This window comes from Lithobates pipiens, unplaced genomic scaffold (assembly GCF_037356315.1).
Source record: "Lithobates pipiens isolate NorthernLeopardFrog02 unplaced genomic scaffold, aLitPip1_a1.2 Scaffold_18, whole genome shotgun sequence".
Lineage (NCBI taxonomy): Eukaryota > Metazoa > Chordata > Amphibia > Anura > Ranidae > Lithobates > Lithobates pipiens.
In genome coordinates this window covers 410,248,324-410,268,437 of record NW_027507758.1, presented here as the reverse complement: position 1 = coordinate 410,268,437, position 20,114 = coordinate 410,248,324, and the positions used below count along the sequence as shown (strand labels likewise).

The following is a 20,114-nucleotide window of genomic DNA, read 5'->3' as shown; positions in this document are numbered from 1 at the left end:
GTGGTCTGGAAGTGTTTCCAACAAGCCCATTTTGTGCTGAATTTAAAGGGGGTGTCCCTGGATATGTCAATCAGCTCCTCCATTTCAGCTGTTTTGTTGATTCTGGTGAACCACTCTTTAATGGAGGGAACTCTGGATGAGCCCCAGTGAACAGGGATACACTGTTTAGCCGCGTTAAGCATGTGCATAGCTAGAGAGCCATGATAAGCTCGTCTCGGTAAGGGCGAGAGGTGGAGGAGGCATTGGTATGGGGTAGGGTCAATGTTGTATGTGGTAATTTGGGTGGTGAGTCTACATACTTCTCTCCAGTAACTCTGCAGTGGGGGACACGACCACCAGATGTGAAGTGGCGTTCCCCTGTCTTGGTTGCACCTCCAGCAAATGTCGGTGGTGTTAGGGGCAAATTTGTGTAAGAGAGAAGGTGTACGGTACCATCTCGATTGAATTTTATAGCCATTCTCTTGAGTGCTAACATTTAACGATCCCCTGTAAATGGTATGGAAGATGGCATTCCATTGCTCGTCACTGATTGACAAGGCTAGATCTTCCTCCCACCGTTTGCACGCAGTGGTGGAACCAGGACGTTCTTCATCAAAGAGTAGGTTGTGGGTGAACGCTATCAGATGTCTTTGGGGGGTTGATTGAGTGCACAGTTTTTCGAATGGAGTTAGTGGCCTAGAGCATTGAGAGTTCATGTTTAGAGACCACAGGTAATGTGCAATTAATAAGTAGGTCCAGGGAGGGATGGGTGGTCTATCTAAGTTGCTGGCGATGACCGGAGCGGGAACGAGTTTCCCTCTCTCGTAGAAGTGGTAAGCATTCAATCTGTCTTGTGGCCAGTTATCCGACAAAAATTCTGGAGAAAAGCCGGGTGGGAAGTCTGGGTTGCATTTAATTGGGGTTAAGGGTCCCGGAGTCGAAGAGATTTTCGTACGGGAACAGATCTGCTGGAAGCATTTTAGCGTCGGGCGTATGAGGGGGTGGAGGATGGTGGAGATTGCAACATGAGTTGGTTTCATCCAAGGTAAGGAGGCGAGTGGAAGGGGTGAGAAGGACGCTTCTAGAGAAACCCATTCTTTGCAGGGATCGCGAACATTCCAGTCAACAATTCTAGTTAAATGGACTGCTCTGTAGTAATTAAGTATGTCTGGAAAGCCCAGGCCTCCAAGGTGCTTAGGGCGTGATAGAGTCTTAAGGGAGATTCTAGGTTTTCGGTTCCCCCATAGGAACTTGGAGCAGATGGCATTATACGTTTTAAAGAATGTTTGAGGGACCTGTATAGGGACTGTTTGGAGAATATACAGCAAACGAGGCAGGACATTCATCTTGAGAACTGCAATTCTGCCGAACCAAGAGAGAGTTTGTTTGTTCCATCGTTCGAGGTTGGCCGTAAGATTGTGTAGGATGGGGAGATGGTTTTTAGTATATAAGTCGGCTATCTTCCTTGGAATTTGAGTACCCAGGTAGGTGATGGAGTCGTTCTTCCAGCGTATAGGGAAGTTTGTTTCACATTGCGTTTGGATCGTCTCTGGGAGGGAGATGTTCAGGGCATAAGATTTGGAAAAATTAATTTTAAGGTTGGAAATGGCCTGAAATTTTTTGAACTCTGATAGAATGATTGGGATGGTGGTAATAGGTTCTGTGAGGAACATCAATATGTCGTCGGCAAAAGCCGCGTACTTGCACTCTTTAAGTGGGGTGAGGACGCCCTTAATGTCGTTATTTAGGTTGAGGGTCTGGAGGAGGGGTTCTAGGGTTAGGATAAACAAGATGGGGGAGAGGGGGCAGCCTTGCCTTGTGCCGTTTTTGATGGGGAAGGCGTTTGACAGAGTGCCATTAACCCGCACCCGCGCGGTTGGGGTAGAGTATAGGGACATGATCATGGTCATCATGTGAGGGCCAAGTCCCAGATTAAGGAGCACCGCTTCCATGTAGTCCCATGCCACTCTGTCAAACGCCTTCTCCGCGTCCAGAGATAAGAAGAAGGCTTTCTGTTCAGATTGTGTTATCAGGTGGTGAATATTGATTATTAATAGATTTTAGGATTGTTTACATTTTTATTCATTAAAACAAATTCTCCGTGTTTATGTTTTATTTATCTTTATACCTTTTTGTGAATAAATAACATGGGGTACTATGTACCCCATGCTTATACAACTGGGGGGTTGGATATCCATGAGTCCCTTATTTTAAAGGGGCTTCCATATTTCAACTAAGCCACCACACTCCTTTTGGGGGACATAATGTGGGAATGAAGTACCTGTCCCCTCAACAATGGGAGTAAAGTGCCTTTTTAGGATTTGGGAGAGCTTTACCCTCTCAATGTTTATGCCTTCTGGCTTTCCTGGTGATCCAGGATGCATTCCTGGATAATGGTATTTTTTTTATATCATTAAGTTTTTATTGAAACAGTTTCCAGTACAAGCATACATGTTTGATGATTTTTCATGTGTTAATGGTACTTAAAATGTCATAACTTGGATTTACTTATTTCTTAAACAATATTACTGGAATACAAATTGTGTGTAGAACATGAATTCTTTAACATAGCTTATATAGAGCTTATTCCAACTCCAGATGCCCCTAGGGGTAAACGCTGCATCTCGTAGGTTGGGATTGTTATTTACCCATCTTGGAGATCTAAGTTACTAAAGAAATTAAAAAAAATAACAAATGGTAGGACTAATATTGATAGAACTAATATACGCCAGAGAAAGGGTTGTTTAAGGCACACATGTTCGTATATGCCATTGTATTTATCAAGTCTTGTAGCAGGTAGGTGAGTCATGTACGAGAAAGTCTTACATGCTGTGGGTTATGACCATTTATATGTATTCGTCCATATGCTCCAGGTTTCGTCAAATTCCATGCATTTTAAGGAATTGATTGATAACTTCCTTTCAAGGGAGAAGTGTCGTTGGACTATATTTGTCATATCAGTGATGTTTATGTATGTACTGTTTTTCCATGAGCGTAGAACTAAAGATCTGGCCGCTAGAAGAATATGTGATACTACTTGCCTCATGTTGCATGGTAATTTCTCAATACCTATGTGTAATATTGCTAATGCTGGGTTGGGGGTTGTGAGTATTCCTCTGACTGATGATATTACTTGGAATACTTGGTTCCAGAAGCTAGTTAGGCATGGGCAACCCCAAATTATGTGTAAAAGATGTCCTTGTTGGCCACAATTTCTCCAGCATTGTGTTGAACTTTGCGGGAACATTTTAGAGAGTCTACAAGGAGTGTACTGCCATCGGTTTGTTATTCTGATTGTCATTTCCCAATGATTTGTGCAATGCGATGCAGATTGACACTCAATGAGTGCTTTTTGCCATTGTTCTTGTGTGGTGCCCATGTCTGATTCCCATTTGTATATTGCTTTGGTTTTTTGAAAGTTGATTTTATTCTGCAGGAGATTATAGAATAGTGAGATACCTTTATACTTTGCTTTTGTGTAAAATATTGCCATGCTGTGGGTGGTAGCTTAAGTGTTAGCTTAAATGTTAGTAGTGGCTTAGTGTATGTGAAATGTGCAATCCTTACGCACGTGAAGTGTAAAGCCCCATACACACTTTCAGTTTTTCTGCTGAGTTTTTCCTTCAGATTTACCAAAACCTTATAATATGAGGTCAAACCTTAGGAGTGTCAATTTGTATGCAATCAGGCAGGCCCTTGCACTACATGGTTTTGGTAAACCTGAAGGAAAAACTCAGCAGAAAAACTGATAGTGTGTATGGGGCTTAAGTGTTTTGGTAGGTTATATGTAGCCATTATTGGTTGATTTTGGTCTTGTATTGATTTTATTCCTTATTGTGGAAATTCTTTCAATGATAGTAGTGGCATTTTGGCTTCTAATAGGCTTATAGGATATATGTGGTTAATCATGATACAATTTGTGTCTGGTTGGCTCCGGAGAAATCATCATGGAAGGAGAGAGACTAGGGTTGTTGGCGGAAGGTCGTGGATGTCCCATTGTAGCCAGACGTCTCCCATTAGTAGTTCCCTAAGGTCAGGTAGTGGGGCTGTTTGTCTTTTAATATCAACCCATAGTGGGATGTTGTCATTTGCAAACCAGAATTTAATCTGGCCAAGTCTAGTCGCCCACATATAGTCATAGACATCTACCAATCCCGCCCCTCCAGCTTTTTTGTTTGGTATCAAGTCTTTTGGTGTACATCTAGCCTTTTTGTTCTTCCACAAGAATTTCCAAATCAAGATGGATAAGGATTTAAGGAAGTGCATTGGGAGTGGGATCGATAGTGCTCTGAACATATACAGCATTTGTGGTAAAATTATCATTTTGTACGCTACTAGTCTCCCCATCCAAAATAATTTTTTCCTCTACAGTCTTCCAGTCTGGGCTTCCAGCTTGGTCAGTAGCTGTTTAAAGTTTGTGTTCGCTAAGTCTTTTGTGGATACAGTTAGCGTTATACCTAGATATGTTACTCCCTTATCATTCCAGCTATAAGGGAGGGATTCTTGCAGTTTAGCTCTGTCTTTTTGCGGTGTACTTAGGTTCAAAATTAGGGATTTAGTGAAATTGACTTTATAATATATCTCTCCAAATTTTTGTAGGATTTCGTGAGCTGATGTGATTTAAGTGGGTTGGATAACAATAAAATGACATTGTCTGCAAATAAGTTAATTACATGGCGTTGTGACCCAAACTGGAAGCCAGAGACGTATGAGTTCTAATGGACTCCTCCAGGGGTTCTATCATGAGATTGAATATTGTTGGTGATAGTGGACAACCCTGGCGGGTTCCGATAGTATTGCTAGATGAAGAAGACAGCATGCCCGCAGTAAACACCTGTGTAGATGGATAAGACTATAATGCCATCATTGCTTTCAGAATGTGACCAGAGAATCCAAATTTGGTTAATACTTCTGACATATATCCCCAATATATCCTGTCAAAAGCCTTCTCTGCATCTATAGAAAGAAGCAGAGAAGGCATTCTTGTTCTTTCAACGTGATGTATTATGTTTATAATACGCTTGGTAGCGTCCAAGGTCTGCCCCCCCCATGTACAAAGCCCATCTGATCTCGTTGAATTAGGAGGGGTATATATTCTGCAAATCTTTTGGCTATGAGTTTAACATAGACTTTGACATCTGTGTTTAATGACGATATGGGTCTAAAATTGCTCGGTGTTATTGGGTCTTTTCCGGGTTTTGTTAATGTTATTATGTGCACTTTTAGCATCTCAGAGGGGAATGAAGCTTCGATGGCTGCTTGATGGAATATTTTTTGCAAGTGTGCGGCTAGGATATTTTTATAAATTTTGAATCATTCATTGCCAAATCCATCTGGGCCTGGTCATTTTCCGTTTGGTAATGTGGATTTGGTTTCTTCAATTTCAGATATTGTAAATGGGGCATTTAGCGTTTGTAATTTGTCCTCCGATAGGGAAGGTAATTTCAAGTCTTTCAAAAAGTTTTTTATGCTTGAGGATGAGGGTTGAGCAGTTGCTGTGTCTTTTTGTAAGTTATATAAATCACTGTAATATGTAGCGAATCGCTCTGCAATATCTTGTGGGTTTATGATTTTGTGTTTAAGGGTAGGATGTAAGAGATGTGTGATTCTTGTTTTGGATTGCACCACTTTAATTTTATTGGCCAAGTATTTGCCTGCCTTGTTGGCATTGGAATATGTCTGTAGTTGTAGGCATCTGATATAGACATCATATTGGTTAGAAAGGAGCTCTCTTAATCTGTCTCTTAGGTGTGTGAGCTTTTGAGCTAACTTTGCATTTGGTGCTAATTTGTTTTGTGTTTCTATTTTGCAAATGTCTGATATAATATTGTCCAATTCTAGTGTGTGATGGTTTTTTTCTCTGGCTCCTAATTGGATTAATATTCCTCTCATATAGGCTTTGTGTGCATTCCATACTAGGAATGGTTTATCTACTGACTGTGTTAGGAATTTCTTGAGAAGTTTTTGGCTCTTGCAGTAATGTTGTTACGCCTGATGGGTGAGGGGGGGGGGGCACCCTTTTCAGCTATTATCATGGAAATGACTGCATGGTCTGTCCACGTAATGTCATGGATCTGTGCAGATACTATGTTTTGGAGAGTCCATTTGTCCATCAAGAACATATCAATACGTGAGTACGAGCAATGTCTATGTGAGAAGAACATATAGTCCCTCTCATTGGTGTGCATACATCTCCACGTATCAAACAGTTCCATTTCATGCAGAACTTTATCCAAGCATGTAGTGTTCCTGTTATTATGTGCAGTAGTATCCAGTTTCAGGTCTACAATTGAGTTAAAGTCTCCAACAATTATGATGCTTCCCTATGGTTGAGATTTCACTCTTTTAAATATCCTGCTTAAGAACCTTATCTGGCGGGAGTTCGGTGCATAAATTAACACTAATGTGTACTGGTTTGAGTTGATATCTCCTTTCACTATAATATAGCTGCCATTGTGAGACAGGATTATTTCCTTGTGCTGTAATGTTACAGTGTTCTGTATTGCTAGGAGCACTCCACCTTTTTATGTTCTGGGGTGGTAGCCAAAAAGATGTGGGGGTATTCCTTGTGTGTGCATTTTGGATGTTTATCTGTCTGAAAGTGTGTTTCTTGCACATATAGGATATCTGCCTTTTGCTTTAGAGCCTCTGACCACATGGAAAGTCTTTTAGCAGGGTGGTTGAGGCCCCTAGCATTAATGGACACACATTTTATATTCATTATGATGCCTTAGGGTATTTTGTGTAGTAGCATACTCACTGTGACCTGTTCTTATTTTCTGAAGTGGTGGTTCCTGGTTGGGTGTTACCTTGCTTTGTAATATGTCCTTCATAAGAATGTGTGCCGTTATCCTTCCTCTGGAGTTTCCTTCAAGTATTGTGCTTAAAGAACAGTAGTAACAAAACAGAATTAACGTTATAACTACATAAAGAACATTAAGAAAGGGATCCAATAAGCGATTCATGGGCAGAAGTAGCAAGCTAGCAAGAACTTGGGGGGTAAATAAGAGGAGTAGATTATTAGTCCCCGTGACCGGAGAGAGATATAAGTTTGATGCACAATTAGTCTCGAGTTTTGCCAGCTGTCTTTCTTGTGGCTTTTTTATGTGACACCACTTGCCAGTCATCCTGTATGTGTCTAGGTGCCAGCGATGATGTTGGGTCTGATGGGTCTTGTGGTGACAATATACCCCATTGGCGCAGGATATTTATCCCCTCTTCCAGAGTGGCTATGAGTGTTGTGGACCCATTGTGTGTGATTGATAGTTTTGCTGGGTATTTCCATTTGTGGGGTATGTTGTGGTTTCTCAAAGCCTTGGTTACGGTTGCTAAATTGCGGCGATGTTGAAGGATATGCCTGGATAAGTCTGGAAGAAGTATTATATCTGCATATTGGGGCTGTTTGTTATCATTTCTGTGAGATGCCAACAGTATTTGTTCTTGAGCAGTGCATACGTAAGAAGATGTCTCTGGGAGTATTTTCTTGGAGAAATTACGGTTTTGGGAGTCTATGGATTCTGTCCACTAACATGTCCTGTGGCCACATATCAGGAACTAGGGCTGAAAAGAGCGTTTGAGTATATTGCAATAGCTGGGTGGCTGGAATGCTTTCTGGAATTCTTCTGATTTTTATGTTTTGTCTTCTAGACCTATCCTCTAGGTCTGCCACTTTGTTTCTCAGCCATATTAGTTCCTCGCTGTGGGACATGTGGGCATCCACTAGTGTATTATATGAGATTGAGTATTCTCCCATCTGTCTTTCCATATGGTCTACTCTGCCTCCCAGAGCCTGCACTTCCCTTTGGCAGTTCTTAATTCCAGCTGTGAGATCTGAATGTAGGGATGCTATTAATTAAAATAGCATCTCTTTTAGTACTGTGTCTGACACCAGTCTGTTGGAGGTGGGGTAGGTCGCTATGGGGTCAGGCATGAGGTGTTGTGACTCGCTGTTAGTGTCTGTGGGTCCACTTACCTCCATTACTGGTTCTGGCTGTGTCTTGTCCGGTGATTCCATCCTTTTCTTTTGTTTAACTGGGCTGATCGTAGATGGAGTACTTGTCCCAGATGATTAGCTGCTCCTTTGCACGGCTGCTTCGCTCTGCTTGGAGGCTCCTCTGCTTCCACTGTTGCTGGATGTCGCTGGGTTTCCCTGAGGCCTTGTGTGCACGCCGCCGCCATTTTGGAGTGGTCCACGTGGCTGGAAGAAACTAAGTAGTTTCTGAAGCTGCTGTGAGTTTTTTTTTGTTTTACGTCATGCCTAGGGGTTCTAGAGGTTCCGCTGATTGATCGGAGGTATGTGTCCCTTCAGATGTTGCTGGCTAGCTCGATCGTGACTTGTTTCTCTCTGGCGGCCGAGCTGAGCTTGAAGTGTCCATTCTGGAGCTCGGTCAGCACGCCCCCCGGATAATGGTATTTTAAGAATCCTTAGGGGGAGCCCACAGTATAGTTTTGTAATGTTGGTTTAAGAAAACAAAAGAAAAAATAGAATGCGGCCCCCCTAAAAGAATAAAAGATGCTTAAGCAGGCAGCAAAGACCTATTGCAAGACATTTTGTCTATTTACATGAGGGAGACTTATCACAGTGTAAACCTACCTTTAGAATAAGGGGGCCCCCAGACATCACAAGTAAGGGTATATGGGGTACTCGTTTACAAATAATGTAAAAGGTAAATAAAAATGCCCACACTGTTTAAAAAACAAACAGTATCTGCTGATATAAATCTAATGTCAATCAGGTCACGATGTAGATCTAGCCCATCACAATGGCATATCACCCAACGTGCTAACCCAACAACACAGCAATCTGACACTTGATATTTTTCACCCCTCGTACTACCGCTACAAAATGAGAGCTCCTTGGGCTCATTCTGTATGTAAAAGAAATATATTTGGTTAATGATATCACTTAACATCCCTAGTCGCCCTTTTTATTAACATCAATTGATTGGGGATCTTCCTTTTTGTGTTGGCACAGCCAGTATATGCCAATAGATTATGCAATTCCGTGAACTAGATAGATGGAAAGGCAAGAGATGGCTGCAAATGCCCCCAGCCACTCACAGTCTGTTCGCAAGGGGTGGTTTGGGTGCCCTGGAAGCACGCCCAGTATCTCTGCCAGTCTACTATAGAGCTCATCATGTGAATTACCTTATTCTTTTCATGGTTCGACCCTTATTGTTCTTTAATGAATGCATTGCCCTGTCTAACTTTGCACCTAGGTTGTTATCATTACTCTATTAGAACTCGGAATATGTTATTTCTTAATGTATTTAAATCCCTCTTCGTTTTCCTTTTTGTTTTTTGAAAACATCAATAAAAACATTGAAACAAAAGATCTAAAATACAGTTCAGGCTTTCTTGAGTGGAATTACTTGATAGTACAGAAAGTTCATGTTTATAAATGGTAATATTTAATGTATTCATTATTCAACTCTATATCAGCCTCTTAACCACTTGACTCATCCTTCGAATGCATTTTCCTTGCCTCCAACTAAGTCCTTTACATTTAAATGCACCCATTTCATTTTAACATGCTACTTTATATGCATGGTGCTCATTCTTTCACAAGAGACCGAGGAATTGTTTTACTATTCACATACCAAATTGAATGTTCACTCAGTTAATAAAGTGAAGCTTTGTTCATTTTGATCCTAATTTTGTGAAAGGGAATTTTTTAACTGCCTTTACATGAGTGGATGCGAACACACATTCACTTTAGTCACTACACTGAAAAAATATTTTCTTTGGTAAGTTAACATTCACTTTACACTTTACAAACATTCACTTCACTTTATTTATTACAAAACATTACATTAAACTGTTTAATGATGCTAAAGTGAAACAATAAAAAAAAAAAATCCTTTAAATATAGTGTCTAGGCTCATTTTCCCTAAAGCTAGCAATTTTGCATATTAAATCTGAAAAAAATAGGAACTTTTTAAACTGTATGAAAAATTCTTAAGGACCTACACATGAATTCAATAAAAGCAACTGAGATTACAAAAGGTTAGATACAGAATTTATAACAGATTTTAAAAGGCATTAAGCAACCACTGTGCACTAGAACATGTTTGACAGCTAGATACAAACTTTAATTATTTTCCAGACTTAGAAGGAATAGTAATGTAAAGTTACAGTGGGGAAAATAATTATTTGATCCCCTGCAGATTTTGAAAGTTTGCCCACTTACAAAGAAATGAAGGGTCTATAATTGTTACGATAGGTGTTTTTTTGAAATGGTAAAGGCTGAATATCAACCAAAAAAAAAAAAACACATAATACAAATGTTATAAATTGATTTGCGGTTCTGTTGAGTAAAATAAGTATCTGATCCCCAAGCAGAACATGACTTAGTACTTGGTGGAGAAACCCTTGTTGGCAAGCACAGAGGTAAGACGTTTCTTGTAGTTCGTTCGTTGGTTACCAGGAGAAATTTTGGTCCACTCTTCTTCTCTAAATCCTTAAAAAAGAAGTATGGGTTTGGGAGTTATTGCAGTTTTATACTTACCTAGGTGGATGCAGCATCGGTCCGATGCTGCATCTGTCCCCCCGGCGTCTCTGCACTGAGAACTGAGCTATCAAACCCAGCTGATGGCTCGGTTCTCTTGGATCCCAGAGGAGAGAGTTGCTGCCTGTCAATCAGCCATCACAGCCTCTCAGCAGCTCGCCAAGACAGCTATCAGTCCAGGCACCTGGCGGATCCAGACTCCCAGAGCCTGGACTGATATTGGTGACATCAGCAAAGAGCGGACTTCAGTTTGCTCTTTGCTGAAAACGAGTCACAGGAGTGCAAAATTAATTGCACTCCTGTGACTAATAGGAGAAGCCCAGCCAAGACATTTTGGACAATTTCATGCTCCTAACTTTGTGGGAAAAGTTTTGGGATAGCCCCTTCTTCTTCCAACATGACTGTGTACCAGTGCACAAAGCAAGGTCCATAAAGACATAGATGAGCGAATTTTGGGGTGGAGGAACTTGACTGGCCTGCAGTCCTAACCTCAACCCAACAGAACGCCTTCTTGTCCACATCAGTGCCTCACAAATGCATTTCTGGAAGAATGGTCAAACATTCCCATAGACACACTATTAAACCTTGTGGACAGCCTTCTCAGAAGAGTTGAACTGTTATAGCTGCAAAGGGTGGGCCAACTCAATATTGAACCCTATGGACTAAGACTGGGATGTCATTAAAAGGAATGTGCATGTATAGGCACTGTCTTCCCAATGCTCTTGGTAATAAAGTGTGTGCGTTTGTGTGTATGTGTATGTGTGTGTATATATATATATATATATATATATATATATATATATAGATATAGATATATATAGATATTACACAGTATATTTGAATCAGCTATACAACCAAGCTGTAATTGCCTCTTATGCTATTAGCATCCTCGAAATACCATTTTCTTAAAGCAGTGGGCCTTTGTGCAAGATCATAAGTTGCGTCCCCCTGCCTGAGAAAAAGAAAGTGTGTTGGACAGTGCCTTGAAAAAGTATTCATACCCCTTGTAATTTTCCACATTTTGTCATGTTACAATCAAAAACATAAATTTATTTTATTGGGATTGTATGTGATAGACCAATACAAAATGGCACATACTGCAATTGTGAAGTATAAGGAAAATTATAAATGTTTTTTGCTCTTTTTACAGATCTGAAAGTGTGGCACGCATTTGTATTCAACCCCCCCCCCCCCCCCCCCCGAGTCAATACTATGTAGAACCACCTTTTGCTGCAATTACAGCTGCAAATCTTTTTAGGCATGTGTCTACCAGCTTTGCACATCTAGAGAGTAACATTTTTGCCCATTCTTCTTTGCAAGATAGCTCAAACTCTGTCACATTGGATGGAGAGTGTCTGTGAAAAGCATTTTACAAGTCTTGCCACAGATTCTCAATTGGATTTAGGTCTGGACTTTGACTGAGCCATTCTAACACATTAATTTGTTTTGATCTAAACCATTCCATTGTAGCTCTGGCTGTATGTTTCAGGTTGTTGTCCTTCTGGAAGGTGAACCTCTGCCCCAGTCTCAAGTCTTTTGCAGACTTTAACAAGTTTTCTTCTAAGATTGCCCTGTATTTGGCTCTATCCATCTTCCCATCAACTCTGACTAGCTTCCCTGTCCCTTCTGAAGAAAAGCATCCCCACAACATGATGTTGCCACCACCATATTTTATGGTGGGGATGGTGTATTTAGGGTGATATGCAGTGGTAGGAGATCTGTCACACATATTATTTTGCTTTTAGGCTAAAAAGTTCAATTTTGTTTTCATCTGACCAGGGCACCTTCTTCCAGATGTTTGCTGTGTCCCCGCAAACTGCAAACAGACTGAAACAGATGGCTTTCTTTTAACACTGGCTTTCTTCTTGCCACTCTTCCATAAAGGCCATATTTGTGGAGTGCACAATTAATAGTTGTCCTGTGGACAGATTTTCTCACCTGAGCTGTGGTTCTCTGAAGCTCCTCCAGAGTTACCATGGCTGCCTCTCCAATGAATGCTCTCATTGCCCAGCCTTTCAGTTTAAGTGGACAGCCATGTCTTGATAGGTTTTCAGTTGTGCCATGGTCTTTCCATTTTCAGATGATGGATTGAACAGTGCTCCGTGAGATGTTCAAAGCTTGCAATATTTATTTATAGCCTAACCTGGCTTTAAACTTCTCCACAACTTTATCACCGACCTGCTGTTTGTTCACTAAGGTTATTTAACAGACCTCTGGGGGCTTCACAGAACAACTGTATTTATGCTGAGATTAAATTAAACACAGGAGGACTCTATTTACTAATTAGATGACTTCTGAAGGCAATTGGTTCCACTAGATTTAAGTTAAGGGTATCAGAGTAAAGGGGGCTGAATACAAATGCAAACACCACACTTTTCACATATTTATTTGTAAAAAAAATTGTCAACCATTTATCATTTCCCTTTCACTTCACAATTATGTTTCACTTTGTGTTGGTCTATCAAATAAAATCCCCATAAATAATATTTACGTTTTCATTTTTTCAATTTCAAGGGGTGTGAATACTTTTTTCAAGGCACTGTACACAGCTAGTCATAGCAAAAGATGGGTGTTATTTCATTGTGTCATTCTGCTGAATATTGACCATGTAGAGGTTCATTAGTAAGTGAGGCAGAGTTCATGGGTTAGTAATAGATGATGCGGAGTTCAGGGGTCAGAAGTAAGTGATGTAGAATTCAGAGGTCACAATAAATTATGCGGAGGTCAGGGGTCAGTAGTAAGTGGCACAGATTTCAGAAGGCGATAGTAGGTCGCGCATAGTTACTACTATCCTTGGACTTATGGTGGTTCCTTTCTTAGTGCAGGCAATCTTTCTCCTTTTCCTAGCCTTAGTGGTGACCAATAACAGCCCCCCCAAAGACCTGTGTTCAATGCATACATTGCACCAATGAAGGATACAACACAGAGGTATCAGAGTGCTATTTTTTGTCATCTGCCAAGACTGCTCATTTGCAAATACAGTTGTACTCTGCAAGGGAATTAGAGCTGGAAAATCTATTGTTGGGGTGTCCATCCAACTGATGAGGATTAGACCGGTAATTAATAATCAATGGTACAGGAGTCTGTCTCAATTTTACTGGCATGGCTAGTACATGGTAATACATTTCACCTTAACTGGGAGATTTTGGAGTTCAGAGGGGGAGAAAGTGATAACAGCAGTTACTGCAGTAGTAGATAGTGGTCTGCGTATTGTTTTTTTGAGGGGTGAGGATTGTTGGTGTGATATTGGAGATTGTAGTTAGTAGGAGACAGTCCTGGCTCAAGAAAAGATTTTATACATGTAGCGGCGGGATCCTGAAGAGCACACACTATGTGTTTTTCAAAATTAAACTTTGTCTAAACTGCAGTTACTGTAGGTTTGGGTTTATTTGTCTAAATTTAACTTCTGTATCAGTCTGAGAGGACTGTGAAATGTTCAGCCTGGCCACAGGGGGCACTGTCTCTTCTGGCAGGCATGGGACTAGGGTCTGGTCAGGTGCTTAAGTTACTCTCTTTCGGAGCCAAGTCAGTGGGAGTGGTCCTCTTGCGGTGCCCTCTGGGAGAGGGAATTTAAGATGCAGACATTGCGTGGTTCGGGGTTCCGGGCCAGTATGATGTGCTGATTACATGGTCCTGGTCCTTCTGATCACCCCCCAGGAAAGCTATGGCCTGGGGTGCGGATTCACCCGACTTTAACACCTCGGGGCTGGCTAGCCCAAGGCGGGGAAAAAAGAGGAGGATTCTGAGCTGGATGAGTGCCGTCTCCGGTTCGGGAGAGACCCAGTGTACTTCAAGCATTCCAGGGGAGGATTCTTTAGAAGAACACCACGTACGGGTTGGTTTTCTTAACAAGAGCCTGGAAGGGCTGAAGTTACCAAGAGAATCCGGTCTTGTGGATATCGGCAAGCAGGCTGAAAGATTCAGGTATCCTACAAGTGTTCTACAGCTTAGTTTCCCTACGTGTTCTGCAACAACGTCTGTGGCAAAGACTTTGTTCCTGAGTAAGCACCTTGTTAGCTGCTAGGCCTTGTGAGAGAGGGACTGTCCAACCTGAGTCTTCATCCAGCTGCGAATGGCTATTCTCTGGATGCAGTCAAAGTAAGCAAGTTCTTTAATGTTTTTGGACTTTGACATTGAGAGTACCTGAACCTCCTTTCCAAACCTCTGATCCCAAGTTAAAAGACTGTTCAATGGTTTAAGTTTTGCAAATAAAATCCATTCAAGTGGATCTATTGTCAGTCTCAAGTTACTGGGTCATCTACCATGGGACATCCCCTAGACGTGTCACAAGGAGAACGGAAGGTAACGGTAAGCCCAAAAATAACCAGCAGCTCCTTCGGGGGTTAGTGCTACACACATCAACACTGGAAATATTTATACACCCATCACGACTTTTGTGTATCTGAGATTTAATCCCTTGGGTTTATAGATTACAGATTAATGGATTATACTTTCCTGTTCTAAGATGATTGTTTCTGTAGCAGGAAGCATGCGTTAATGTGGTTCACAAACTACATCTATAGATAAAAACAATTGGTCATTGTACCTTTATATAGTATGAATGATAAGCATGGACTGAACTCATTCTTGTCAATTGTGAAAGCTGCTGTATGACAAGGGAAACCCTACTGCTTTGTTAATATCTTATGTATGTTTGCATGATATTTTAAAAGAAAAAAAAAACAGTATATTATGGATTAAAGAAAAGATATTTTAAAGCATTCATTATTTCCTGATTAACCCACCTTTTTTAAATGCAATGCAAATATTGCCCGTAGTTAGGAAGTAGATTAAAAAGAAGTCACAGGAGAATAGCAGCACTGAAATGCAAGAAATTATTTTAAAAAAGAAAAAAATGTTTTTTTTTTGTATTTGAATTGCTAATTGTTTCAAATACACAGTGCTTCAACAAGCTAAATGTCATTCAATTTACATCCACTTTAAGTTCGTTTCATTTGTTTTCTTCCTAGCTTTCTTTGTTAGAAGATATTGGGTTTGGAGGAGTTCTTATTTATCTTGACCCATGTGATCTACCAGAGGGGATAAATGGAAAAGACAAATCATTTATGGTATCCTTGAAATATGACATAAACCAATTTATCACAAAGTCTTCAAAAACAGGTAAGTTGTTTTTAAACTTAAAATTAATAATGCATTAAAGTCTTAATAGCATTATGTTCCATTACCAGCATTTTTAATGTAAATATTCAAGTTATTTCCCCCAGTCAAGCATGATGTAATTCTGCTAAACAAAGGACATTAATTAAGGTATGTTGGATAATCCAAAATAAATGGTTGGCATAGTTAACAATATTTGTAAAGCTTAGTGAAGAACTCACCAGATATGAAAACCTTTGTCATGGATTGTGAGTCTACATATGTATTCCAAAATAAAAATGAATATTTTAGAAAAAGTATGGCATCACCCATCTGGGGATCCAACTCCCATTTGTCAGATCATTATTGGTGCAATTACCAGCCACTGTTAGTACAAATCCAAGAAGATCTGAAAACCTGGGATAAAGCATGCTTTTCCTGGTTTGGGAGACCTGCAAATGCTAACTGAAAGTTTTACCTCGTCTTTATACAGTTCAAAATATTCCTATTTATTTTTCCACTGCCCTTTTCTTTTCCCTGTAGACTATGGTAACTACATTTTTTATGACAGGGGGAAAATCAGACTAAGCTTTGCTCTTATGCTGCTCTCTAAACATAGGGGAGGCATTGGATTTTCAGACATTAGAAAGCACTAGTGGACCTGTAATCTAATGAGAATTATGGACTGGACCCTGCACCAGTCTTTGAAAGATTGGATATGTGTGAGAGAATCCTTCTCAACATTCCCACTGGACAATGTCCTTTTGGTTATTGTCAAGCTCTCTGAGCTCTGAAAACCCATCTGCTTATAGGTCATACACTTAGCATTTTCCAGATTGCATGCAATGCCTCTTCCATCTCTTCACTGAAAGGTCCACTCTAACTACTTAGGTGCAATCTGGAATTTCCCTCTGGGAACCTTCTGGAAGATAATTGGCCTAAACCTAATTTGCTTGCAGGTCATTTCTTTGATAGGGGCCACTTATTGGATCTTATGGCATTACCGTCTTTCTTGCCTACCCATCCTATAACTTTATGGGGTGGTTTCCAAGTCAGGCACATTTTGAATGTTTCCTTGGTTTCCTTGTCTTTCAAGTGCAACCCTCCCCCCCAAGAAAAAAAAAAAACATGATTTATTTTAACTATCTTAATTTATTTAAAAATTAGTGTTCATATGGGAATGCAGTGAGCCTAAAATGGGAACAAGATTTGGAGGTCCATTGTCTGAGAAAGATTGGGACTCAATACACATGATGATCCACAAAGGCTCCTTGAATGTAAATGTGCAAGTGAATGGCTTTAAATTGAGAGCTAGATGGTAGTGTATGCCATCCGCAATACATAAAATCTATCCTGAAGCAACTGCTAAATGCTGGAAATGCAAATGTGGGAACCCTAATTCTTGGTGGCAGTGCCCATCTTTGTGTCCTTCCTGGGGGGGGGAGGTCCACCACATACCTTCATCCATTTCTGGTTGATCCTTGGACTTGGACTTTACCCCTGCCCAGTACTTGCTACATCATACCAGTTTGTCTAAGCAACAATATTTTAAAACCCTAGTGATGCATTTGATGAGTGTGGCAAGCTTGTGTGTCCCTCTTCACTGGAGAAAATCACAACCACCGATGATTGGGTTTCCCATCTTAACAAAATTGCAGATATGAAGGAACTAATAAATATTAATATTATAAAATATGCTAATCTGCAACATGATGATGCTTAAATAATTTATACATTGAACTTGTTAATGCTCTTGTATTCAATCACTTTATGGAGAGTTTTGAATGCTCCCTTGCTCAGATTTTTATGTTTTTTTTACCAACCACATGCTATGCTTCCCCATTTTTTTCTTTACTCTTTCTTCTCATTCTTCTTGCTCCTCATTTTTTTCTTCTTTTATCTATACCCAATAAATATGAAGCCCAAGTAAGACCTTCTCTTATTTGCAGAGGTAACTAATCTCAATATGTTTTTATGTTACACCTGCTTACACTGGGCTGCCTTTTGCAAAATGAGACTCCGTGGTGGATGAGGTGATAATGCTTTATTATTTTGACTACATCCCTGTAATGTACCCTGTTATGGTTGCCTCACACTGTACTTTGGTCACCATGCTTATTTTTGCCTTCAATGCTGATCTAAAAAAAAAATGAAAACAACGTTAATACTGCCATGATTTTTTCATTTTTTTAACTTCTGAGAAGCATTTTTAAAGACTCATTTAAAATACCTAACAATTACACTGCTAATTCATGACAAAAGGATGTTTCAGAATTGTACAAAGATTACTAAACTGTTTGTTTTTTGTATTTTCGTTCTAGACAAATTGAAAAAAGCTTGTAATTGTACAGATAAAATTCAGGAATCTAACACAGCAGACAGGCAGACAACCATTCTCAAATTCTTTCACTGTGCTACTTACAGACAAAAAAATCCTGTTCGAATCATGTTGATACTAAAAAAAGACCAGGCACTGTTGGCATCTATATCTGCAAGGGCTTATCTATATCTAAGTATTAATTTTGGCGTGAACATTAATTAAATATTAATGTAATGCAACTTATTTGTATCAGGATTCTCCTGATTTAAAAAAAAAAAACATCAGCTAAAGCTGTAGGAAAACCTGAAGCCGGCTGAGAATGGAAGAAAAATTTAAGCCATTCATGTCTGTCAGGCAAGGGTGTTAGATATTCACAGCATGAAGTACCTCGACAGCTCAGTGGGAAAATAATTGTACATTTTTTTCAATATCTTACTATATCTGACCTGGTATTCTGTGAAGTGTCCTGGGAGTTCTTGAAGTAAATACAAGATTGTTGTTTTGCCCTTGCTTAGCTTTGCATTGTATCAGACATGTACCTGTTCATTTTTTTTTGTATTTTTTCATTAATGGCTGTAAATATAATAATACTGTTTATATAATATTGTCATATCAAGTTATCTGAATATGGAAGTTACAAATAAATTGAAAGTAGCTTTATACAGGAGTGTGCAAAAAAAATTATTTTAGTTTTGGGAGTGCAAAGAGTAGGAAAGGATATCCATCTTGCTTCCTTTAGCTCTAGGATGGCCTCTGATGATAGTTAATATAATAAAAATAATGTATAATATTAAACGGGAGCTAATAAAATCTTGGGTTGATCTTAATTTTTTAAAAGAAAATATTTATAAACCATGATATTTACAGTATATCAATTTTTTTTACTAGTTAAAATAAAATCTTTGTTATATATGTAAACTTTTAACACACTGTGAGCCAATCACATAAAAAAATTACCTATAAGTTTTCTAAACAAATAGTATTGCAGAATCAGCTGGCTGTTAAAGAGGAACTGCACCTTTTAAAAAAATATTAAAAGCCAGCAGCTACAAATATTGTAGCTGCTGACTTTTAATAAATTGACACTTACCTGTCCCAGGGGCCAGCGATGTCGGCGCCAGATGACGAGCAATCATTCGTCTCTCTGCTGCCCCCGCCACCATCCTCTGTCAGGGAATCGGGAAGTGAAGCATTGCGGCTTCACTGCCTGGTTCCCTACTGCACATGCGCGAGTCGCGCTGCGTGTCTCTGCTGGTCCCCGCTGTGTCCTGGGAACAGTGTGTTTCCCAGAACCCAACGGGGGGGCGGGGCATCTGCGGTGGTCTGCGGCGATCTTATCCCGGAAGTGGGTGCAGATACCTGGATTATCCAGGTATCTGCACCCCCCTCCCCCCTGAAAGGTGCCGATTGTGGCACCAGAGGGGGGGAGGGATCAGATGAGCGGAACTTCAACTTCAGGGTGGAGGTCCGCTTTAAGCTCTCCCTCTCTGACAACCTTTAGAGGGAGCCATTTGAACTTGCACATATAATTATGATTAAGCCCTGTTTGAAGGTGAAGCGTGTAAGAATTGAGATAGGGATGTGTTTTGATCATTCTGTGGAATACATGGACTATTATACATGGTCATCAGACTGCAGTGATTGCTATCTTTTGGTTGCCTATTGGAAAACATGGACAGGACAAGCTTAGAAGCAGAATTGGCACCCATGGCTGTGTGTTGGAGTCAGAAGAGGCTTACAGCAATCTTGACTGACTCCTTCTTTGTAGAGTGGAGGAGGGATAAGGATGAGTCACTACTTTGATGCATCTATTTTTGTGTATACATTTTAACTTGATTTACTGATCTGATGTAAACAACGGGATATTTTTTTTCAAAATAGAAGATAAGCATAGCCTGGAAAACAAGGAGTTTAGTGTTCCACATGTGGGCTAAAATGAGAACACAAAAAATGCATTTGCAATATTTCAGATATACTTCCTAAAGTGAATGATAAAATGTTTTAACCATTATATATTTTTAATTTTGACCTTAAACAAATAAAAGAATAAATTGTATGCAACACCATTATACAGCAAGAACCATGAGAACAGAAATTACAGGTTTGATGTATTTGCTTACCTTGTAATTGATGTTCCCTTGGGAAATATGTTAATTTACTAATGTCTTGTATAGAGAGGTGTATGAGTACAGAAGTAAAGCATTCCTTCCT

At 39.9% G+C, this 20,114-nt stretch overlaps 1 protein-coding gene across 5 annotated transcripts in view; it reads left to right on the top strand.

Moving 5' to 3' along the window:
* Window positions 1-20,114, top strand: part of NAALADL2 (N-acetylated alpha-linked acidic dipeptidase like 2) — a 1,383,985-nt gene that overhangs the window by 648,162 nt on the left and 715,709 nt on the right. For all 5 annotated transcript variants that reach the window (XM_077487950.1, XM_077487951.1, XM_077487952.1 and 2 more), the window contains one exon: window positions 15,457-15,607. In XM_077487950.1, coding sequence (XP_077344076.1) covers window positions 15,457-15,607 — 151 coding nt within the window. The remainder of the gene's footprint in view (window positions 1-15,456; window positions 15,608-20,114) is intronic.